Source organism: Saimiri boliviensis, chromosome 19, assembly GCF_048565385.1.
Source record: "Saimiri boliviensis isolate mSaiBol1 chromosome 19, mSaiBol1.pri, whole genome shotgun sequence".
Classification (NCBI taxonomy): domain Eukaryota; kingdom Metazoa; phylum Chordata; class Mammalia; order Primates; family Cebidae; genus Saimiri; species Saimiri boliviensis.
In genome coordinates, this window is record NC_133467.1 from 33,975,489 (window position 1) to 33,998,256 (window position 22,768).

A 22,768-nucleotide genomic window follows, 5' to 3' on the forward strand; every position below is an offset into this window, starting at 1 on the left:
AACGCCTGGGAGGTGTCTGCTGAGGCTGGGAGTGGGAAATTGATAACGTTATTTCTCCCGGCTTAAAGCAGCTGCATTTTTACATTTGGAGAGGCGGGGAGATGACTGAGTTAGTGAAGGTTGCCGTCCAGGTCATCCTAGCCAGCCCCAGCCTCGGCGCTCCATCCTCACGGCGCAAGTGCCTGGGGGAGTGCGCATATCACCTGGAGTAAGTTAGGTAGAACACTCCGAACCCTAGGAAGAAAAGGAAAAGGGTTATAAAAGGATCAATTGCAGAACCTGGAAGGAGGACACAGACCGGCCAGAGAAAGGGAAGGGGTCGCCTAATTCGGCCGAAGATAGTCGAGAGAGCCAAGACCGCGCCTTCAAGAGAGGCCACAGGGTGGCGCGAGAAGGCCGCACGCAAAGGCGCAAGCTCCCCGCCCGGGCCGGGTGGCTGGGGGCGCGATCTGCAACCCCCAATGCGCAACGCTTCGGGTCCCAGCTTCAGTCCCTGACCCTGGCCAGTCACTGCTGGCCCCGGAGCAGGACAGGGCTGACATGGATCGCCTCCCTGACAAGAGCATCGATTTATTCGTGAAGAAATTAATAGATCTTCTCTTAGCTCCTCGGACGCAGGAGCCGCCCGCGTGTGGAACTGAGGACCCGTCGGCCCCTGGAGGCCGCGCACCTGGAAAGCCCCGGGAACTCCAGCATCCAGGGCAGCAGAAGGCTGGTCCCAACCCCTCCCACCGCGCCAGCCTCTGTGGCTGCACGAGCCCATCCGTCTCGAGCTGGGGACAGCAAGGGGGAGAGGGGTCTGTTTTGGCGGGGGGATAGGTAAGGCTCCAGGGAGCAAGCGAAGGACAGCCTCCTAGAGGGTCACGGTTCTCCTCTCTGCCAAGGCCCCAGCACGGACGTCTCCCGCCCCCCAAATTCCCAAGACGGGGACACACAGACGGACGGAGAAGCCTGAGCTCAAGAAAGTGACTAGACGGAGGCAGAGCCCCACACGGTGATCGCCCTCTTCATCGGGATCTTGGTCAGAACCAAGGGACTAGTCGGTGAGGGAGCCTGGCACTAAGGGGTCTCCAAAGAGGACAGGGCGGCCTTCTCGGAGGCTGAGAGAGGCTCCGAGAGGCCACCGGCTGTCCAGGTTCTCCCGGGTCAAGGCTGCCAGAAGTTACCCCGCAGATGTCAAGGCACCGGGGAGCAGAATCTAGACACAGCGCTCCCCAGAAGCCCGGGCGCTGGCTGACCCTCTGGCCGTGCAGCCCACTTGGAAGAAGCCTACGGTGGGACCAAGCGGTTGGGGGGACCAGTCGCAACCGCAGCAGAGTTTGGGGACGCTCAGTTCTTGACCCACCCTCCCCCTGTATTTTGGCCTTATTTCCCCAACAGATCTCTTCTCCCCTCAGTTGTCAGGCTAAATATTTTGGCTTGGCTGGAGGGGCGGAGAGAACTGAGAGATCCCTGTGAACCAATCTGTTTCGGCGAGGGGCAGGGAGGGCGGGGGTTGGGCGCGGGCTGGGCGCGGCCCCTGCGTGCCCGCCCTGGGAGAGACCGCAGCCAGCGAGGTCAGCCAGCGCTGAGGGGCCGCGCGCCCAGAAGGATCCAGGGACTCTCCCTGTGGAGTCCTATGCTGCCCTCCTTGGGAGCGTCCCCAGCCTTCTGCTCCGCCCTCAGGGTTGGCCGGCCTCTTGGCCTGCCTTTTGCTCAGAACCCTGTGTCATTTTCTGCCTCTGGAGGCCTGAGACTCTGCCCGTCACTGTCTGCATCTCTGTCCCCATCTCTCAGTCTCATGCTGAGCCTCTCTGTCTCCACCTGCCTGTCACTCTCTTTGTGTCTCTGTGACTCTCATTCCTTGTTTTCTGTCTCCTGCTGCGTGGAATTCCTTGCCTCTGCCCCTGCCCCCTCCGTCTCCTATCTGAACCCTGGTCTCTGTGTCCCTTAGGGCTTGTCAAACCCTTCTCCCCAGAGCCACCAGAAGAGCCGGGACTGGACACAAGCCAAGACTGGGACAATGGCAGTGCCCGGTCTGTGGCCCTGGGGAGCATGCCTGCCTGCGATCGTACTCTCCTTGGGACTTGGCCTGGATACACTAGAAGGTGAGTCCCCAGAACTGGCTCCCAGACCCCTACCTCTCTCCCAGCCAGCTGGGAAGCCAGACGACTGGGCTTGCAGCCACGGCACATCCTCTTACTCTGCACTGGACCACAGAGGCTGCGGTAAGCTCTCAGGAGAACTGCCCAGCAGGAGAAGCAGTGAGTTCCCTGCATAAAGGTGTTTTTCCCTCAGCTCCCTCAGAGGGGAGAAGGGCTTCAAAACGGGGACGAATAGATATCTTCCATCCCTACTAGTGAAACTGCGATCCCAGTAAAGCTTGCCTAAAAACCAAAATGAGGCTGTGAGTGTTAGAAGTCCTCTCTGGGGCCATGGAATGGGAAGAGGCGGAGTGGGACAGGGAGCTGAGGACCAGGCACCAAGAAATAATGGAGGCAATGCTGCAGACAGGAGGCTGTGCTCAGAGGACTAAGGGTGAAGCTAGACTGGGTCCTGAGCACCAGCCTCCAGGGCCCTGGCCTGTTGTCCTGTGTGTCGCCCCCCCTCCTTAGGGTCCAATCACTACCAGGAGAAAGGCTGGTTCTGGGGGAAGATTGCTTTTCCTCAACTGCTTTTCCCAGGGCCTGTCCCCCGGGCTAAATACTGCCCATGAATAGGTTTTGGAGTATGGGGATGAGGCCAGGTGCTGTGGCTCATGTCTGTAATCCCAGCACTTTGGGAGGCTGAGGCGGGCGGATCACATGGTCAGGAATTCAAGACCGCCTGGCCAAGATAGTGAAACCCCATCTCTAGTAAAAATACAAAAAAAAAAAAAAAAAAAAAAAAAGCTGGGCGTGGTGGCAGGCACCTGTACTCCCAGCTACTCAGGAGGCTGAGGCAGAGAATTGCTTGAACCTGGCAGGGGGGAGGTTGCAGTAAGCCAAAATCACGCCACTGCACCCCAGCCTGGGCAACAGAGCAAGACGCCATCTCAAAAAAAAAAAAAAAAAAGAGAGAGAGAGAGAGAGAGAGAGAGAGAGAGATGGAGAGTATGGGGGTGTAGGGGTGTCAGGAACTATATAGGCTAAATGACCCTCATAGAGGTGCCAGGGCCCTCCCTGATGGAAAGACGAAAAAGAGCTGAGGGTGGAAGCTTCAAAAAGGGAAAGATTAAGGGGTATCCCCTTCCCCAGTCCCACCATTCCCCTCCAGACTGAGCCAGCTCAGGAATCCAGCATTCGGTGCCTGCCCAAGGGGTCCTGTGATGCCCCTCAGACTGGGGGCTTCCAGAATTAGGGGAGTCTCCTCTTCCTATGGAGACAGCAGAGTGATGCAATGGGCTCGGTAGGAGGTCCCCTGAAGGGTGCTAGTCACTGAGCCTCTGTCTGTAAGGCACAGCAGCACTTCCCCAGCCACTGAGCCCCCTCCTGTCCTGCACAGCAGATGCCAGCTGGCAGTGTGGTTGTCAGGACAAGAGCACGTCCTTGGAGGGGTTAGTATTTGTTCAGGGGACCCAGATGTTCCATTCCCAGTGCAACTCTGCACAGAACCAGGTCCTGAGGGAAGGCAGGGGTTAATCTGCGAAGGTTTTAGATTTGTTTTTCCAAATGACTCCCATCAGGGGAGCCCTGTAGAGGCAGGGGCATGATGGGAAGTGGGCGCCTGAGAGAACCCCCATCTGCCTTGCAGAGCCTGATTGGCTTTCGCCTGGAAGGGAAAGAAGTGTTTTCTCATTCTCTCTCCCTCTATTTTGTGTGTGTGTACCTGCATGGGCTCAGAAACACACACACACACACACACACACACACACACACACACACACAGCTGCTGGGCAGAGCCAAGCTCAGGACCATTAATGACAACTGGAAGAAGATGTGAAGTCACCCCCAGGGAGCCAGCCTGGCCTGCCTACCTCTCTTAACAAACTATCAGGAATGGGGCTTCTTGCTGTGTTGTGTTTGTGATAACCTGGAGGGCTCGGAAGGGAAGTAGAGGCTGGAGACATTAGCAGGAGCTGAATATCAGGCTGAAACATTCAGACTTGAATCTTCCGCAGTGGGGAGTCATAGAAGGTCCTCTTGGGAGCAAGTGAGTCCAGGCATCCAGCCCCCTTAGGGGTCTGGGGAGAAAAAGGGAATGGGGCTTGGGCCCTGGTAAAGAAGCCAAACACACCCAGGTCCCCAAGGAAGGAGCAGGCTTGGGATCCAGACAACCACTGTCCATGGTTCCTGAGTTCCCAGTGGTTCCAGCCCTGAACTGGGCACAACTGGGGGAATGCAGGGCTGACTGACAAGGGTCCCACCCTCTTTGGAGGGGATGGCAGAGATGTATACAACAATTTTGGAGCAATGCCCTCAGGTAATCTGGTGTAGGCACTGGACTAAGCGTAGCTGAGCCTGAAGGGGAAGTGACTAACTCCGGGCCAGAGGGTCAGGGAAGGAAGGTCTGACCCGAGATTTGCAGGACAAGGCCTGAAGGACCCTTCTGAGCCCGGAGGCATAAGTAAGGAATGGTTCACCTACACCCTGAGATGTCAGGCTGAGGAACTGAAACTTGATTCTTTAACAATGGGGAGCCCTGAAACGCTCCTTCATGAGTAATCAAATTCAGGGAACAGGCATCTAACTCCCTTAGGACTGAGAGAGACACGGGATCTATGTAGCTCAGACCACTGCTCTCATTCATTCACTCATCAAATTTTTATTGAGTGCCAATTTTGTGCCAGGCACTATACCAGTCACTAGGGTACAACGTGAATTAGACAAATATCCGTGCCCTTATGGAGCTTACAATAAACAAAATAAATATATTTATATAAATACATATCTATATTAATATATAAATTATATTTTAGCCAGTGTTAAAAATAAATATATGGTCAGGCATGATGGCTGATACCTGTAATCCCAGCACTTTGGGAGGCCGAGGCAGAGGGATTACTTGAGGGGACCAGGAGTCAAGGATGCAGCAAACTGTAATCCCGCCACTACACTCTAGCCTGGGCAACAGAGTGAGACCCTATCTCAAAACATTACACACACACACACAAGACATTAGTCAGTGTTAAGAATTATAGAGAAAAATAAAGCAGAAGGGGGAGTAGAGAGTGCCACAATTTTATTTTATTTAGTTTATGATTATTATTTTAGACATTGAGTCTCACTCTGTCGCCCAGGCTGGAGTGCAGTGGTGTGATCACGGCTCACTGCAGCCTTGACCTCCTGGGCTCAAGCTATCCTTAACCTCCTGAGTACCTGAGACTATAGACATGTACCACCACATCTGGCTAATTTTTGTATATTTTTGTAGAGATCCTGGGCTCAAGCAATCTTCCCACCTCAGCCCCCCAAAGTGCTGGGATTACAGACGTAAAAAGTCCATTTTAAATAGGATGGTCAGGCCAGGCGTGGTGGCTCATGCCTGTAATCCCAGAACTTTGGGAGGCCGAGGTGGACGGATCATTTGAGGTCAGGAGTTCAAGGCCACCCAGCTCTCGTCTCTACTAAAACTGCAAAAACATGCTAAAACCTCGTCTTTACTAAAAATGCAAAAATTAGCCAGGTGTGGTGGTGGGCAACTGTAATCCCAGCTACTCCGGAGGCTGAAGCAGGAGAATAGCTCGAACCCGGGAGATGGAGGCTACAGTGAGCTGAGATTGTGCCACTGCACTCCAGCCTGGGCAACAGAGTGAGACTCCATCTCAAACAAACAAACAAACAAATAAATAAATAAAGTCTGATGGTGAGAGAAGGCCTCATTGAGAAAGGAACATTGGGCCAGACTTAAGGAGGTGAGCAAGCCATGTAGAGGGAGGAGGGTTCTGGCCAGAAGGAACAGGACAAAGACCCCAAGACGGGAGCTTTGCTGGCTTGTTTAAAGGATAGCAAAGAAGTCAGTGAGGCTGAAGAAGATAAAAAGGATGAAGTCAGAGAGGTTACAGGGGCTGAAATTGTACAGGGCCCTGTAGGCTCTGATAAGATCAAGAGAGATGGAAGTCACAGGGTCGTAAGCAGAGAAGAAGCGTGATCCGTCTGTTTTGAGATCACTCTGGCTGCAGCATGGAGAATGGCCCATAGAGGGACAAGGGTGGCACTGGGGAGACGCTCTGGGAGGCTATGACTGTAAATCCAGGGGAAGATGATGGTGGAAGCTGTGAAGGTGTTGACAAGCAGTTCAGAGTCTGGGTGAGGGTGGGTGGGGGTGTGTGTGTGTGTGTGTTTGTGTGTGTGTGTGTGTGTGTGTATTTTTTTTTGTTTGAGACGGAAGACAGAGTCTCGCTCTGTCACCCAGGCTGGAGTGCAATGGTGTGATCTCAGCTCACTGCAACCTCCACCTCCCAGGTTCAAGCAATTCTCCTGCCTCAGCCACCTAAGTAGCTGGGACTACAGGCGCCCACCACCACACCCAGCTAATTTTTGTATTATTAGTAGAGACAGGGTTTTACCATGTTGACCAGGCTAGTCTCCAACTTCTGACCTTATGATCTGACCACCTTGGCCTCCCAAAGTGCTGGGATTACAGGGGGTGGGCCACCACACCCTGCCATTTCTGGATACATTTTAAAGATAAACCCACAGGATGCAGAAGGTAAAAGAGAAAGGCATTAAGGATGACTTTCGGTTGGAAGCCCCACTGCAGGAATGTTGCTATTAACGAAGAAGGGGAAATGGGCTTGGGAGAGAAGGTCAGGAGTTCATTTCTGCCTGTGTGGCTCATCTGGTAGAGACCCCGCAGGCTGCAGGTGAGCCCTCCAAGGCCCAGGGCAGAGGCCACCTCACACCCAGAGAAGAGCCTGGCTCCTTACTCATTGTCCTACTGCCAGCGTGCTCCCCTCCAAAGCTGCTGGGGCTGGACGGGGAGCTTGGCCTAGGCTGTACTCACCGCGGCATGCCATGTGTGCCCACAGTGTGCCCCAGCCTGGACATTCGCTCAGAGGCGGCAGAGCTTCGTCGGCTGGAGAACTGCAGCGTGGTGGAGGGCCACCTGCAGATCCTGCTCATGTTCACAGCCACTGGGGAGGACTTCCGCGGCCTCAGTTTCCCTCGCCTCACCCAGGTCACCGACTACCTGCTGCTCTTCCGTGTCTATGGACTGGAGAGCCTGCGCGACCTCTTCCCCAACCTAGCCGTCATCCGCGGGACACGCCTCTTCCTGGGCTATGCACTGGTCATCTTTGAGATGCCGCATCTGCGTGACGTGGGACTGCCTGCGCTTGGGGCCGTGCTGCGTGGGGCTGTGCGTGTGGAGAAGAACCAGGAGCTCTGCCACCTCTCCACCATTGACTGGGGACTGCTGCAGCCGGCACCTGGCGCCAACCACATCGTGGGCAACAAGCTGGACGAGGAGTGTGCTGACGTGTGCCCTGGTGTGCTGGGTGCTGCTGGCGAGCCCTGCGCCAAGACCACCTTCAGCGGGCACACTGATTACAGATGCTGGACCTCCAGCCACTGCCAGAGAGGTGGGCACTGGCATACAATGTTGACTGCAGGGATCAGAAAGAGCAGGGGCACTTGGGGCTGGGTGGCCACAGGGTGTTTTGGGTCGGTACTTTCAGCTGCCACTGTTTTTTAATCCTCACTCATCCTGTGAGGCAGGTAAGGAAACTAAGGCTCAGAAAAGTTAAATAACCAATGTGGCGTAAGACAGCCAAGGGGAAGGCTCAAGACGGCATCACAGAGTAGGTGAAGGACAGGTTCAATGTAGGCATGAGGAAAAAAGAGTAGGCACAAACAGAGAGGAGGCAGCACAAGAAGCAGTGTGGGGCAGTGGCTAAATCCAAAGCCAGAGGGCCTGGGTTCAAGTCTCAGCTCTACTACTTATCGCTGTATTCACCCAGCCTCTCTGTGCCAGTTTCCTGAGCTGTAAAAAGGGTCACTGGGTGGCATGAGGAATGAGTTATTCTACAAAGCGTCAGAGCAGTGCCAGGGTCATGGTAGCAGTTCCCTGTTCCTAATCAGAGTGGCCGCAGCCTAGTGATCCAGGGTCAGCTGGCAGTACTGTAATGGGAGGTTGAGGTTGGGGGTGAGTGGGAGAAGAAAGGAGGCGATCGATCCATGCAGAACTGAGCAGGTGAGAGCAAAGATGTGAGGTGGGGCCTTTAGGACGATGCTCTGAGAGGAAAGAGGCAGTAGAGAAAGGGGGAAGGAGAAAACAGAGGGATGGTTGGAGGAAGAGGAAGTGAAAAGTTACAGAAAAGGTGAGGAAGACCTTTCAGAGGTGGGGAGCAGATCTGGGGTCTCCCAGCCTGGGGGTCTTTTCCACTCAGCTCCTGGAGGTCAGCTCCTCTCACCCCCAGTGCCTCAGCAGCAGGGCAGGTGGGAGAGTAACCAGATCCCCACTGTAGCGGCTGCGCCCCACCTCCCTGATGCCTCCCTGTTGGCTGTAAACACAGCTGCCGGCATCCTCTCATGTACAGTGTCAACACGACCTGGCTGACCTCCGCCCCACAGATAGTTCCCACAGCCAGCCAGCTGCCACTATGCAGTTTTTAGACAATTGGGCCCCCAACCCCAAACCCTCCCACTGCTGCTTGGAGCCACCTCTTGTCCAGGGCAGGGAGCTGAAGTGGGAGGCGATACAGGCAGGAGCGTGGGTAAAACGACGGATGTCGGCCCCTCCCTGCACACACTCCCAGGCCCCTGGGCCTAGCTGCTCAGGAGAGGCTGGCTGGCTCACCTTGGCACCATGCCCAGCCATGATCTGGGCACCAGGCCTAGACAGGACAGACAGGGCAGCAGACTGGAGAGCAACAACCCTGATGGACAAGGTCACTGCTCTGTCCTGAGCTCTGACACCCCCAACTAGGCACTGTGGGAGGTGGGGAGCCACAGACAGGGCCACAGGCCTTGTCCTTAAGAATCGCATCAGAGGGAAACAGAGTCGGCAGCCAGTGTCACCTGGATGAGAGGGACCTGGGTGCAGATTGAGTGTCATCCCAAGAGAAACGGGGTGGGGCCAGCATTGGAAGGGCAGCCAGGACTGAGGGAGCATGGCCAAGGTCTAACACACCACTCTGCCCACAGTGTGCCCCTGCCCCCATGGGCTGGCTTGCACAGCGGGGGGCGAGTGCTGCCACGCCGAATGCCTGGGGGGCTGCAGCCGGCCAGAAGACCCTCGTGCCTGTGTAGCTTGCCGCCACCTCTACTTTCAGGGTGCCTGCCTGTGGGCCTGCCCTCCAGGTACCTACCAGTATGAGTCCTGGCGCTGTGTCACAGCTGAGCGCTGTGCCAGCCTGCACTCTGTGCCCGGCCGCGCCTCCACCTTTGGCATACACCAGGGCCGGTGCCTGGCCCAGTGCCCTTCTGGCTTCTCCCGTAATAGCAGCAGGTGAGTGTAGGGAGGGTGGGGGGCGCCTTGGGAGCAGTGAGGAGGCCCAAGCTGGTCCAAGGCTCAGGACATCCGCTTGCTCCTGCTAGCATATTCTGCCACAAATGCGAGGGGCTGTGCCCTAAAGAGTGCAAGGTAGGCACCAAGACCATCGACTCCATCCAGGCGGCACAGGATCTGGTGGGCTGCACGCATGTGGAGGGAAGCCTCATCCTCAACCTTCGACAGGGCTGTCAGTACCTACTCTGGGTCATACCCCTCCTCCTGGCCATACCCTTCCTCCCAGGCACACCCTTACAATGGGCCCGACTAAGCACCACCTTGCATCATCCTGGGTTCCAGCCCTGAGGGCCTACCTCCCCAGCCCCCCATTCAGCCCCCTTGCCCCACAGACCCATTACCTTCCCTGCTCCTGCTCCAGCCCTGTCTTCCCTATCCCTAGACAACCTGGAGCCGCAGCTGCAGCACAGCCTGGGGCTGGTAGAGACCATTACCGGCTTCCTCAAAATCAAGCACTCCTTTGCCCTCGTGTCCTTGGGCTTTTTCAAGAACCTCAAGCTAATCCGAGGAGACGCCATGGTAGATGGGTAAGGGTCAGGCCTCTGGCCAGCTCCTTCTATTACACCCCTTCCTCCAACACTCGCAGAAGAGTAGTGAAGAGAATGGGCTCTGGAACCAATTATTCTACTCACTAGCCATGTGACTCTGAGTAGGTTGCTTAAATTCTCTGGTCTTCAGTTTTCTCATCTGTAAAATGGGACTAATATAACATTACTTACTTTGTAGGGCTGTTTCGAATATTACTCAAGTTGTTATGTGTAAAGCACATCAAACAATGCTTGGAACACAGTGTATACAATATAAATTACAGTTACATATAACTCTATAAGGGTTGGCTATAATTGTTATTATCTGGTCCTGTCAGCTGCAAAGCAAGACTGCCTGGGTTTAAAACCCATTCCTATCACCTGCCAGTCAAGGCCTACCTATAATGTAGGCAGGATTTTTTGAAATAAAAGGAACGTTTTAAATTACCATCCAGGCAGGGCATGGTGGCTCACGCCTGTAATCCCAGCACTTTGGGAGGCCAAGGCAGGAGGATCACATGTGGTCAGGAGTTTGAGACCAGCCTGGCCAACATGGAGAAATCCCATCTCTACTAAAAATACAAAAATTAGGCCGGGTGCGGTGGCTCAAGCCTGTAATCCCAGCACTTTGGGAGGCCGAGGCGGGTGGATCACGAGGTCAAGAGATTGAGACCATCCTGGTCAACATGGTGAAACCCCGTCTCTACTAAAAATATAAAAAATTAGCTGGGCATGGTGGCGCGTGCCTGTAATCCCAGCTACTCAGGAGGCTGAGGCAGGAGAATTGCCTGAACCCAGGAGGCGGAGGTTGCGGTGAGCCGAGATCGCGCCATTGCACTCCAGCCTGGGTAACAAGAGCGAAACTCCGTCTCAAAAAAAAAAAAAAAAAAAAAAAAAATACAAAAATTAGCCAGGTGTGGCGGTGGGCACCTGTAGTCCCAGCTACTCAGGAGGCTGAGGCAGGAGAATCACTTGAACCTGGGAGACAGAGGTTACAATGAGCTGAGATTGCACCACTGCACACCAGCCTGGGTGACAGAGGGAGACTCCGGCTCAGAAAATAAATAAATAAATAACCATCCAGGCCAGATGCAGAGTGGTTCACACCTGTAATCCTAGCACTTTGGCAGGCCGAGGCGGGAGGATCCCTTGAGCCCAGGAGTTAGAGACCAGCCTGAGCAACATGGTGAACCCTGTGAGACTCCTTCTAAAAAAAAAAAAAATCGAGGGATGGGGTCAGGGAAACTGCAGGCCCCATTTCACTAATTAGGAAAACCAAAAGAGGGGGTGACTTGGCAGACATCACACTCCTGGTCATGGCACAGAGTGGGTCTGCACGAATGCCCCCAGTGTGCTGGGTGTGAGGCGGACACTGAGTGCCCCCCTCCCTGGGCCCAGCAAAACCCCTCCAGGAGGAACCCATAAGCCACCCCCTTCCCACCCCCTGCCCCCACCTCCCCACAGAGCAAGGTTTCCTGGCCTCCTCCAGGAACTACACTCTCTACGTGCTGGACAACCAGAACCTACAGCAGCTAGGGTCCTGGGTGGCCGCGGGGCTCACCATCCCCGTGGGCAAGATCTACTTCGCCTTCAACCCGCGCCTCTGCTTGGAGCACATCTACCGACTGGAGGAGGTGACGGGCACGCGAGGTCGGCAGAACAAGGCTGAGATCAACCCCCGCACCAACGGAGACCGCGCCGCCTGTGAGACCCCAACCCCAGAACGGTGGCCTCGAGGCCACACACTAGACGCGCGCACCCGGGGGGAGAGGTGCTCGAGGGGGGCAGTCTGAGAAGTTCTCTTCAGAGATCTCACTGGGAATGGGATGCCGCGGGGTCGGGGTGGGCGCTCAAGCAGCTGGCAGGAGCGGTTGAGAGCAGGCCCCTCGCCCCACCCAGGCCAGACTCGCACTCTGCGCTTCGTGTCCAACGTGACGGAGGCAGACCGCGTCCTGCTACGCTGGGAGCGCTACGAGCCACTGGAGGCCCGAGACCTGCTCAGTTTCATAGTGTACTACAAGGAGTCGTGAGTGCCGGGGACTGAGCCGGAGCGGGGGCGGGGCCGGAGCGGGGGCGGGGCCGGAACCAGAGGATGCCAATTTCTTCGGGACCACAGACTGGTAGTTGAGGGAGGAGCTCAGCGAGGCTACGAAAACCCGGGAAGACAGTAGCCCCCAAGTTGTATTCCGTGGTAGGGCCCACGTCTGTCTCTCTCCCCTCGCCTTCTTCATGCCTCCGTGCCTCGGTTTCCCCTCACCAAGTGAAATGGAGAAGACAGGGCTTCTGAGAGCCCAAGAGAGCCATCCTGCTGGCAAGGCTTGGATAATTAAACTTCCCTTCACTATGCTAATGTTCTCCACTGACCACATGCTCCTGCCCCCAAAGCAGCGGTTTGGGGAGCGCCCACTAATTTGGCCAGTTTTATGAGCAGCTCTGCCAGCGTTTCATTTAAGCCTTAGGAAGGGAGGGAGCAGAGACCTCCTGGTCTCTTTTCTTTGGAGAGAGTCAACTGACCCTAACAGTAGGGATAGTGGTTAGACCACAGGAAGGACTTCTCCAAAAACGTGGCTAGGAATCAAAAGGAGACATCCTTAGAGGAGGTAAATGGATTCGGATGCAGGCTGGGAGGGCAGGAGTGAGGAGCATACTCTCTCTCTCTGATAGATATTATAAAAGATGGGGGCCACCTGGCTTGGAAGCATTTCCTGTGAATTAAAATGGAGAAGACTTAGCTGACCACTGGCTCAGGGTCTGGCTTGGGAAGAGAGAGGAAGTCAGTGGTAGGAAACCCATTCAAATGGTCAGTTGCTCTCCTTGGCTTCAGTGGTAGGTGAAGGTCTCTAGCATGGGCAGCTGGAGAGTTTGTTAAATACAGATTCCTGGGCCTCACCCCCACTGATTCTGATTCAGTTATTCTGAGCAGGGCCCAAGAATCCACATGTCTAATAAGCTCCTAGGAGATGCTGAAGCTGCTGGTTCATGGACTGTACTCTAAAGAGCACAGGCATGACTGCAATGTGAATCTCCCCCAGGGCCCCAGCTTGTTCAGTCTGCAACCTGCACAGCTGTACACAGCCATCTCTGGGCTCAAAGAGCAGAGAACCTTGGGGTTCCTTCAAGTAGCTTCCCTAACATCACTGCCTTGCAGCGTGGCTGCAACAATGCTCCCTCAGAGACACACACTGCCAATCCTGCCCAATCCTGACTCCAAACAGACCCAGGCCTGCTCGGTGTGTCATGCCTCACAGGACACCTGCTCCCATGACACCCACTATGAGCCCTGCACTCCCAACCTGCTTCTGGACTATCCTGCATATAGGTCCCAACAAAGGCAGGCACTCCCAGTGAGGCCACTGGGAGTGAACAATAGCTGAGCGAACTGAAGGTCCTCCACTGCCACCAATTTGATCTCCCTCAAGTTTTGTCGCTGGCTCAACATGAATTCCACCACTCACTTCCCCATCCAAAGAAACAAATACCATGAACTTCAATGCGATGTTCCATTGTCTCCCATGCTATAGCCCATGTGGGCCCCGCTTTCATCTCCCCCAGTGAACCCTCTTCTACCCCAAAAGCCAGTGATGCTTCCCCAAGCCCTATGCTCAAACGGACCTTCAGACAGCCAGCACTAGTGGCCTCTGGCCCCAGTTAATTTCCCTGGGGCCAGAGCTGGGGGCAGTGGGTCTTGGCCTTTTAGGCTCATGGACATGTTTGAGAAGCTGCTGAAAGCTCAGAACCCTCTCTCGAGAAAAACACACATGTACAAAATTTTGCCTATAGTTCAGGAGGCTCATAAACCTCCGAAGTCAATTCAAGTGCCTAGGTGAAGACAGTGGGAAGGGAGCAGTCTCCTGGTCCTGGTTCCAGGCAATTACACTTAGGGGGATTAAAATAACCTCATTGCTTGCTGTTTCTAGGAAAAGGGACTCTTTCACACACATTTTCTAGTTTTATTTGTGCAACGCAAGATTTTTTGAATATTCATTGAAACTAGAGCTCAATATTCCCTGCTAAGGATGAGAAGATATATCATTACAAATTTCACTGATGACACAGATATCGCAGGGTTCCCCACAGGTCTAACAGGTGGCTGGAGTCATGGCTTTGCCCTTATACGTATTGGAAGGACAATGACAGTCCTGGGGCGATTGTGGGGGCGGTGCCAGAACTTGTGGGTGGGGTTGAACGACCCCTCGGCTCTGGGGATGGGTGTTCAGTCCATTCCAGAATGCCACAGAGCACGTGGGTCCAGATGCCTGTGGAACCCAGAGCTGGAACCTGCTGGATGTGGAGCTGCCCCTCAGCCGCACCCAGGAGCCAGGGGTGACCCTAGGCCCCCTCAAGCCCTGGACACAGTACGCAGTGTTTGTGCGGGCCATCACGCTGACCACTGCTGAGGACAGCCCCCATCAAGGAGCCCAGAGTCCCATTGTCTATCTCAGAACACTGCCTGCAGGTAGGCATTTGGACGGTGCAAGAGTCAGATGCCTGCATCCATAAGAACAGGGGAGCACAGGCACCAGAAATAGAGAAGCCAGGACACCAAACACCTGACCCACAGAGGCTGGGAGGCCAGATGCTTGAGTCCTAGAAAGAAGAAGGGGCATTTGCCTGGGTCCTTCCGGGGCTGGGGTTGGGACAGTGCAGGGTTAATAGCTGAGCCAACTGAAGGGCCCATGGCAAATGATGGGACAGAAACACTGAGTTCTAGGAAGGTGGGGTTGAGGATTAGCTATTCTTCGGGAGAAGAGGGCTTTTGGACCCCAGAGAGAGGGGGTCATTACTAGATAGTATGCAGAAGGAAGACCCACAAGCCCTGATTGCATCCTCCTGGCACTCCTAGCTCCCACGGTGCCCCAAGACGTTATCTCCACATCCAACTCCTCCTCCCACCTCCTGGTGCGCTGGAAGCCACCGACCCAGCGCAATGGAAACCTCACCTACTACCTGGTGCTGTGGCAGCGGCTGGCGGAGGACAGCGACCTCTACCTCAATGACTACTGCCACCGCGGTGCGCAGGGACCCCGCGCAGGCCAGCCGCGGGGCGGGGAGTGGGGAGGGGAAGTGGGGATGGAGGCGCAGGGCCGTGGTAGGTGGGGGATCAGGGGCGGGTAGACCGCCTGTCTTACTAGTGTCTTCCCGCCGCGGTGCCAGGCTTGCGGCTGCCCACCAGCAACAACGACCCGCGCTTCGACCGCGAAGACGGGGACCCTGAGGCGGAGATGGAGTCCGGCTGCTGCCCCTGCCAGCACCCACCTCCTGGTCAGGTTCTGCCGCCGCTGGAAGCACAAGAGGCCTCGTTCCAGAAGAAGTTTGAAAACTTTCTACACAATGCGATCACCATCCCCAAGTGCGAAGAGCGCGTGGCCTGGGCGGGTCTGATGGGTGGGGCCTGCTAGGGTTAGGCCTTGCGGGAAGGGTGGGGCTTGTGGGCGGGGCCTCCCTTGTGTGGGCGGGGCCAAGGTTGTGGGCGGATTTGGAGGCGGTGCACGCTGCAGAGGGTACGGGGATGCATCCGGACAGGCCTCATAGGGCTACCCCTGGCCTCCCCAGATCCCCTTGGAAGGTGACGTCCATCAACAAGAGCCCCCAAAGGTGAGCAGGGCTGGGCCGGTGCTCAAGGCCGTTGCTCCTGGGGCTGGGCCTTGGCTCTGACTCGCTCTCCCCAGGGACTCAGGGCGGCACCGCCGGGCAGCTGGGCCCCTCCAGCTGGGGGGCAACAGCTCGGATTTCGGGATCCAAGAGGACAAGGTGCCCCGTGAGCGAGCGGTGCTGAGCGGCCTGCGCCACTTCACAGAATACCGAATCGACATCCATGCCTGCAACCACGCGGCGCACACCGTGGGCTGCAGCGCCGCCACCTTCGTCTTCGCGCGCACCATGCCCCACAGTAGGTGACCCCCACACACCTTCTACCCCCATCACCGACCCCAAGGACCCTGTGCAAGCGTTTGGGGTTTGACCTCCCGCTAACCCCAGACCCTCGCTTTGCTCACCCCTCTCAGTTCCCATAATCCCAAAGCTTCCCCCACCTCCCAGCTCAGCCCAGTCGAGCTTGGGTTTGAACAGAAGGTGAGAGGAACCACTTTTGGCCCTGCTGCTGGATGCCCCCTCCCGCAGGAGAGGCTGATGCTATTCCAGGAAAGGTGGCCTGGGAGGCCTCCAGCAAGAGCAGTGTCCTCCTGCGCTGGCTCGAGCCACCAGACCCCAACGGACTCATCCTCAAGTACGAAATCAAGTACCGCCGCTCGGGAGAGGTAGGTGCCCATGGGACTCCCATCCCGGCCCCGTTTTATGCCTACATCCCCTTCCCAGACAGCTGTTCTGCATCACTCTCAGGAGGCCACAGTGCTGTGTGTGTCACGTCTTCGATATGCGAAGTTTGGAGGAGTCCACCTGGCCCTGCTGCCCCCTGGAAACTACTCTGCCAGGGTTCGGGCAACCTCACTGGCTGGCAATGGCTCTTGGACAGACAGCGTTGCCTTCTACATCCCTGGCCCAGGTATACACAGCCTCTGTCCCAGACCTGTATCACCGAAGAGCCCCACCTGGTCCCCAGCCCAGCACGGTCCCTCCCCCACATCCCTCCCATCCTTACCTCCCAGCATGAAAACAGAAGCATGGCCTTCCCTCTAACTTCTACACCTTTGACCCTGCCCTCTGCTGCCCTCTGACTGCCAGAGGAGGAGGACGCTGGAGGGCTGCATGCTCTCCTCACTGCCACCCCCGTGGGGCTCATGCTGCTCATCGTTCTTGCTGCCCTTGGTTTCTTCTATGGCAAGAAGAGGTGATGACAAGCCCCACCCATCCTCACCCCCTTTTCTCCCGGAGCCCTCATCATAAGGTCAGTGCAGTCACAGGGAGGTAGATAAGTCAGCAGAAAGACGGGTCTTCCATACAGGCAGTAACTCTTCCCCTGGGGTTGCGCCGAGGAAACATACCCCTCGGCTAGGGTGACCAACTCATCCTGGTTAGCCTGGGACTTTCCTGGTTTTATCAGTAAAAGTTCCACTGGGAAACCCCTCAGTCCAGCCACACTGGGATTGTTGGTCACCACCCTCTCAGCCCAAGCTGAGAAATAATAAAGCTGGTCCCTTATTAGGAGGAGAGGCAGGAGGCCTGGGGATGTGTTCCAGAATGCCTGATGTCAGATCCTTCCAGGGCTGACTGCAAGAGAAACATGGGCCTGGACCTTGATTAGCTGGGCTACAGGGACTAACTGAGGGGGTGGAAGCCCCTCTACTCTTGTGTCCTCCCTATTCCCTGACAAATCCCAGGAATAGGGCCAAGGCCAGCTTGGAGGGTACTTAGGGCTACCCTGACCGAGGCTGGGGGTGTGGTCAATAGCTTCCCTCCTCCTTGAAATGTCCTTCTTCCTTCTTCTGATGTTGCTCGTTCCTTCCTGAGAACCCTTCCAGCCTGACCCCCCCTCACCTCCTGTTGCAGAAACAGAACCCTGTATGCTTCTGTGAATCCAGAGTACTTCAGCGCCTCCGATAGTAGGTCTGGGAGTGGGTGGACAGGTGGTGTAGGAAAGGGAGATGGGAGAGGAGGAGGGGCAGACTTTCAGGAGACCTTCTTGCAGAAGGTAGCCTTGGAACCCGAGCCCTTCAGAAGAGGAGAAGATAAGTTGGGGGGTGGACAGATAAGAGGTGTGGCAGACAGCAGCATCCTCGCCTGTGACCCTCCACCTCCTGGCAGTGTACATCCCTGATGAGTGGGAAGTGCCTCGGGAGCAGATCTCGATAATCCGGGAACTGGGCCAGGGCTCTTTTGGGATGGTATATGAGGGGCTGGCACGAGGACTTGAGGCTGGAGAGGAGCCCGTGCCTGTGGCCCTGAAGACGGTGAACGAGCTGGCCAGCCCACGGGAACGCATCGAGTTCCTCAAGGAAGCTTCTGTCATGAAGGCCTTCAAGTGTCACCATGTGGTAAGGGAGAACCAGGAGCATTGTCAGGGTCTTAGTTAGTGTAAAGGTCATGTGGTAAGAAAGAAAGGGTCAGAGATGAGGTTAGGGCACCATTAAAGTCAAGACTGGGGCAAAGTTAGGATCCTAATTGGGGTGAAGGTCGTGGTTAGGGTTAGAGTCAAACAGGGTCATAGTAGGGCCATGGTAGAGTCATGGCTAGGGCTGAGATTAGTCATAGTTAGGGATCAATATCGACCGTCCAGATCATTATCAGAGTCCTGACTGGGCTCAAGGCCAAAATTGGGCCAAGTTCATGATTGTGATGATCATCAGCTATGATGAAGGTCATGGGTTAGGGTCAGGGCATTGTTAGGTCAGGAGTCAGGTTATAGTCATGGTTGGGGTTAGGGTCAGGTTTGGTGTCTGAGTTAAGACTGTGGTCATAGCAGATCAGTCTTTTGGCCAAATGGGTCAAGGGGAGCTAGGGGGTCTCCTAGGCCCTTTGTCTGTCCCAGGTGCGTCTCCTGGGTGTGGTGTCTCAGGGCCAGCCAACTCTGGTGATCATGGAGTTAATGACCCGTGGGGACCTCAAGAGCCATCTTCGATCTTTGCGGCCTGAGGCAGAGGTAGGGACCAGGGAGACCCTGGGCCCAGGGTCTGGGGAGTGAGAGAAGAATTGGGCACAGTGTGGGGGGCAGGGACCAGTTCTGGACTGGAGACCAGCCTCTGTGCTCCTTCCTCACCAGCCCCTAATCTTGACTCTAGAACAACCCTGGGCTCCCACAGCCAGCACTGAGGGATATGATCCAGATGGCTGGTGAGATTGCAGATGGCATGGCCTACCTTGCCGCCAACAAGTTTGTGCACCGAGACCTCGCAGCCCGCAACTGCATGGTGTCCCAGGACTTCACCGTCAAGATCGGGGGTACGGAGGGTACCAGGCAGATGAGGGCAGCCTGGAAAGTAGAGAGACTCCCCTACACCAGGGATCAGGAGACCAATAGCCCTGGCCCTGACAGCCTGTGAGACCTTTGGCAAGTCATGCCCACCCTTGATCTCAGTCTCTCCTCAAAGGGCCGAGGAGTTTGGATGGGATGAGCTCTGAGGTCTATTGAGCCCCTACTTTCCAGGGTTCTTGGTGACTCTAGAGGGTGAGAAGATTGGGAGAGGTATCCCAGGGGCAGAAGCTAGTGTGTGGCTCTGATGCCCCACACCTCCTCCACCCTCTCCCTCACTTTCCAGACTTCGGGATGACTCGGGACGTGTATGAGACAGACTATTACCGCAAGGGTGGGAAGGGGCTGCTGCCCGTGCGCTGGATGGCCCCTGAGTCCCTCAAAGATGGGATCTTCACCACCCACTCGGATGTCTGGTGGGGCCGAGATGGAGCATAGGGCTCCAGGGATGTGGAGGCGGGATCTGGGGAGGGGCCTGGGACACCCCCCCTCCCTCAGAGTGCACCGAGCAGCATGAAGGATGCTGGGCTCAGGCGCTCCTGCATGCCCTCCAGGTCCTTCGGCGTGGTACTCTGGGAGATTGTGACCCTGGCTGAACAACCCTACCAGGGCCTGTCCAACGAGCAAGTGCTCAAGTTCGTCATGGATGGCGGGGTCCTGGAGGAGCTGGAAGGCTGTCCCCTTCAGCTGTGAGTCACCTCCCCTCCCCCTTCATCGTCACTGCTCTACATACAACCCTTCCCCACCCCCACCCCCATGATTCTGGCTCACCTCTTTTGATGCTTCGACATCCACTGATCCTCAGCCATTAGCCCCACCCCTCCCTGTCCCAAACCCCCACAACTCCCATTTAATCCCCTCTCACTCTCCCAGGCATAATGCCCCACGACCCCCACTTCCACCAACTAACCCTCAGTGCAGGAGGCTGAGTGTGGCAGGGGCTCCAGGATGCCTCTGACCCTGCTCCCCACACCCACCAGGCAGGAGCTGATGAGCCGCTGCTGGCAGCCGAACCCGCGCCTGCGCCCAGCTTTCACGCACATTCTGGACAGCATACAGGAGGAGCTGCGGCCCTCCTTCCGCCACCTCTCCTTCTACTACAGCCCAGAGTGCCGGGGCGGCCGGGGCTCCCTGCCTCCCATGGATGCAGAGCCTGACTCCTCACCCACCCCAAGAGCGGCTTCCTCAGACTGCAGCCCTCAAAATGGGGGTCCAGGGCACTGAGGGGCACCCCATTCCCTGGCTGACTGGCCTCCCATGGGCAGAGAGGAAGGGACCCAACCTCTGTGGCTGAGATGTCTAGATGTTCACCCCCACGCAGACAGGGCAGGGGGTGACCGAGGGTGGGGCAGAGAACAGGAGCAGGGAAGGCTGTGGGGTGCCAGAGTGGTCTCACCATAGGAGTTTCTCAGACTCTGAGTCCCTGGGGAAAGCAAGCAGGGTCACAGCAGAAGGAGTGGAGATGGGGCCAGGGACCAGGGACGGATGTCCTGCCCTCAGTCAAGGGACCCCACTCAGACTAGGAAGAGGGGCTCTGCCCAGCCTAGAAGTCCTGCCCCTCAGTTTGGAGCCTCCTGTGGACAGGTAGGGACATCGACATGTCTGAGATCAGATGAGCAATCAGAAGCGGGCCTGGGGCGCTCTCCCTGCGTATGTGGGAGGCAGGGTTGGGGGGCCACATGGCCACCTTGCTTGCCACTGCTTTTCATCTCCTCCCCTCGGCCCCACTGACCAGGTGGTGTGGGGAGAAGCCAGGGGCCTGGGGAGTGGTTCCCAGCCTGCCAGCCCTCACCTCCTCTCCTCTTGCCCCACCTAGGGCCCCCCCCAAGCTTGGTGCATCCCTTGGAGGACAGTCACCCCTTCTCCAGTCCCTCCCCTCAATGATTTGACCTGGATGCTTAAGGCTTTAAGAGCCTCATCTTCCTCCCTCCCCTCTCCCTCGCCCAGCCCTGCCCCCAACCCCTGCCTCTCATGGGAAGACTGAAGAAGGCACAATAAATGCTGAGGCCTGTTTGTACCCTGGTCCCAGGCAGCCCATTATCTCTCCATCTACATGGTGTTAACACTGGATGAACTTCCTCTCTCCCTCCTCTGGGACTCGAGGTGGTGACCCTAAGGCAGAGACACAGTATAAATACGCTGCTGTCAAACACCACCTCCATGAGGACCCGAGCAGCCAGGGTTGCCATGGCAGTGAGGCAGGACAATCTTGCTATTATCTCCAGCTCAGGACCAGAAGTGGCTGAGCCCGGCAGGGAACCTTTGTGTCTAGCCTCCAAGCAGAACCAGCCAGGCCCCGACACCTCATCTTAATTACAGCCCTTGTTATGTCTGTTCTATCGGTCCACTGGGTGGGTATTTTCTGGAGTGTCATAGGACAGACTTTAAGTGGGCAGACATGGGACAGGGAAGAGGCCCTGATGACATCACCTGTTCATGCCAAATGCCCCCCACCCAAGCCAGGGGACACGCAGCAGAGCAGGGTCCTTGTGTCTGGCACCCTGTGGTTATCCTGGGGGGCCAGAATCTCAGTGTTTGTCCTGCATGTAGAGATGCCATTGAGGCATGTGGGTGTCGCACAGGAGAGTCAGTTCCAGGCTTTTATGGCAGTGCTGTAAGGGCATTGGAAAGGGAGGAGCTGCAAAAGAATGACCTCAAACCTTGGCGAAGGGGTTGGCAGCGGAAGGGGCTGCCACAGCTCAGGACTCTTTAGCTTCCTGCACCCAGAGGCTTGGGGCATAGCTGCCATGCCACACCCACGCCGCACTCTCTGGGTCTGGCGAGATGGGCCCCTCTGGGCATCCTTGCTCACCCCCGCCAGCAGCTGTCCTGCAAACCACAGCTCCTTCACGCCACAGTGGAGTGGGCACGAGTCTGCGTGAGGCCGTCTCTATGACAACGACTACCCTGTTATCCCCACAGGGTCAGGGTGGGCAGCAAGGACCACCTGTGTGGAGCCCCACCCCTGCCCTGCCCCGCATTGGTGACTGAAGCAACAGTGACCCCTAATGGTTACCAGCAGAACCGCAGCTAAGGGAGAACGCTGGGGAGATTGGGCTTCCCTTCCTCTGTTGCTGGGCCTCCAAGAGGCCTCCAGGAGGGTGGAAGGGTAGACAGACTCCACGCAAGCCCTGGATCTGAGACCTGCACGCTCACGCAGAGCACACAGGCATGCCTGCATTTGCACATGCCCGCAGGGCAGCAGTGGGGTCCACCCCTCTCCCCACCACGCCCCCCAAACCTCACAGCGCTGGTCGTAGAAGAGCTTAATGAAGGGATTGGAAGTTGAAGAAAAGAGGGCTTCAGAAATACGCCATCAGAGCCGGGCGCCGTGGCTCAAGCCTGTAATCCCAGCACTTTGGGAGGCCGAGGGGTGGATCACAAGCTCGAGAGATCGAGACCAACCTGGTCAACATGGGGAAACCCCGTCTCTACTAAAAATACAAAAAATTAGCTGAGCATGGTGGCACGTGCCTGTAATCCCAGCTACTCAGGAGGCTGAGGCAGGAGAATTGCCTGAACCCAGGAGGCGGAGGTTGCGGTGAGCCGAGATCGCGTCATTGCACTCCAGCCTGGGTAACAAGAGTGAAACTCCTTCTCAAAAAAAAAAAAAGAAAAAGAAAAAGAAATACGCCATCAGGGCTGCACCTGCAAAGATGGGCAGGTGGTGGCTGGCCCGGAAGTAATTCTGGGGGAAGGAGGACGTAGGGGTGCTAGGAAAGAAGCTTGATTGCTGGCCAAGTCCTAGAAAAGAAGTGGATTTAACTAGGTAGCAAGATCGATGGAGGCTGGACTTCAGGAGGGACTTCCCAACGCTACAGGGAAGCTTTGTGGAGGGAAGACATGTGTCCTCTCTGAGAGGTAGTTGCAGACAGACAGCAGGTTGACCCGGAGAAGGAAGGATGGACACCTACCACAGAGGCAGAGCAGTAAATGCCACAGCTAAAATCCAGAAACACTCCTCCTC

The 22,768-nt window shown here is 56.3% G+C and overlaps 1 protein-coding gene across 1 annotated transcript; it reads left to right on the forward strand.

Annotated features, from left to right (window-relative positions):
- Positions 1 to 1,534: 1,534 nt before the first annotated feature.
- On the forward strand, positions 1,535 to 20,891 carry INSRR (insulin receptor related receptor). Its single transcript, XM_003937855.3, has 22 exons — positions 1,535 to 2,087; positions 6,929 to 7,480; positions 9,045 to 9,348; positions 9,438 to 9,580; positions 9,791 to 9,935; positions 11,425 to 11,639; positions 11,835 to 11,961; positions 14,153 to 14,391; positions 14,779 to 14,946; positions 15,090 to 15,285; positions 15,489 to 15,530; positions 15,605 to 15,825; positions 16,056 to 16,192; positions 16,275 to 16,437; positions 16,617 to 16,722; positions 17,382 to 17,434; positions 17,637 to 17,866; positions 18,361 to 18,471; positions 18,611 to 18,770; positions 19,088 to 19,217; positions 19,356 to 19,490; positions 19,782 to 20,891. The coding sequence occupies exons 1-22, from the start codon at positions 2,003 to 2,005 to the stop codon at positions 20,023 to 20,025; spliced, it is 3,906 nt and encodes a 1,301-aa protein (XP_003937904.1). The 5' UTR covers positions 1,535 to 2,002; the 3' UTR covers positions 20,026 to 20,891.
- Positions 20,892 to 22,768: the final 1,877 nt, after the last annotated feature.

What these genes read in the sequence shown, in the direction of transcription:
- INSRR (XM_003937855.3), top strand. Translation starts at nt 2,003, where the DNA reads ATGGCAGTGCCCGGTCTGTGGCCCTGGGGAGCATGCCTGCCTGCGATC. An exon ending in ATAGTGTACTACAAGGAGTC is followed by an intron (nt 11,962 to 14,152) that starts GTGAGTGCCGGG and finishes ATGGGTGTTCAG; the next exon opens with TCCATTCCAGAATGCCACAG. An exon ending in TTCTTCTATGGCAAGAAGAG is followed by an intron (nt 16,723 to 17,381) that starts GTGATGACAAGC and finishes CTCCTGTTGCAG; the next exon opens with AAACAGAACCCTGTATGCTT.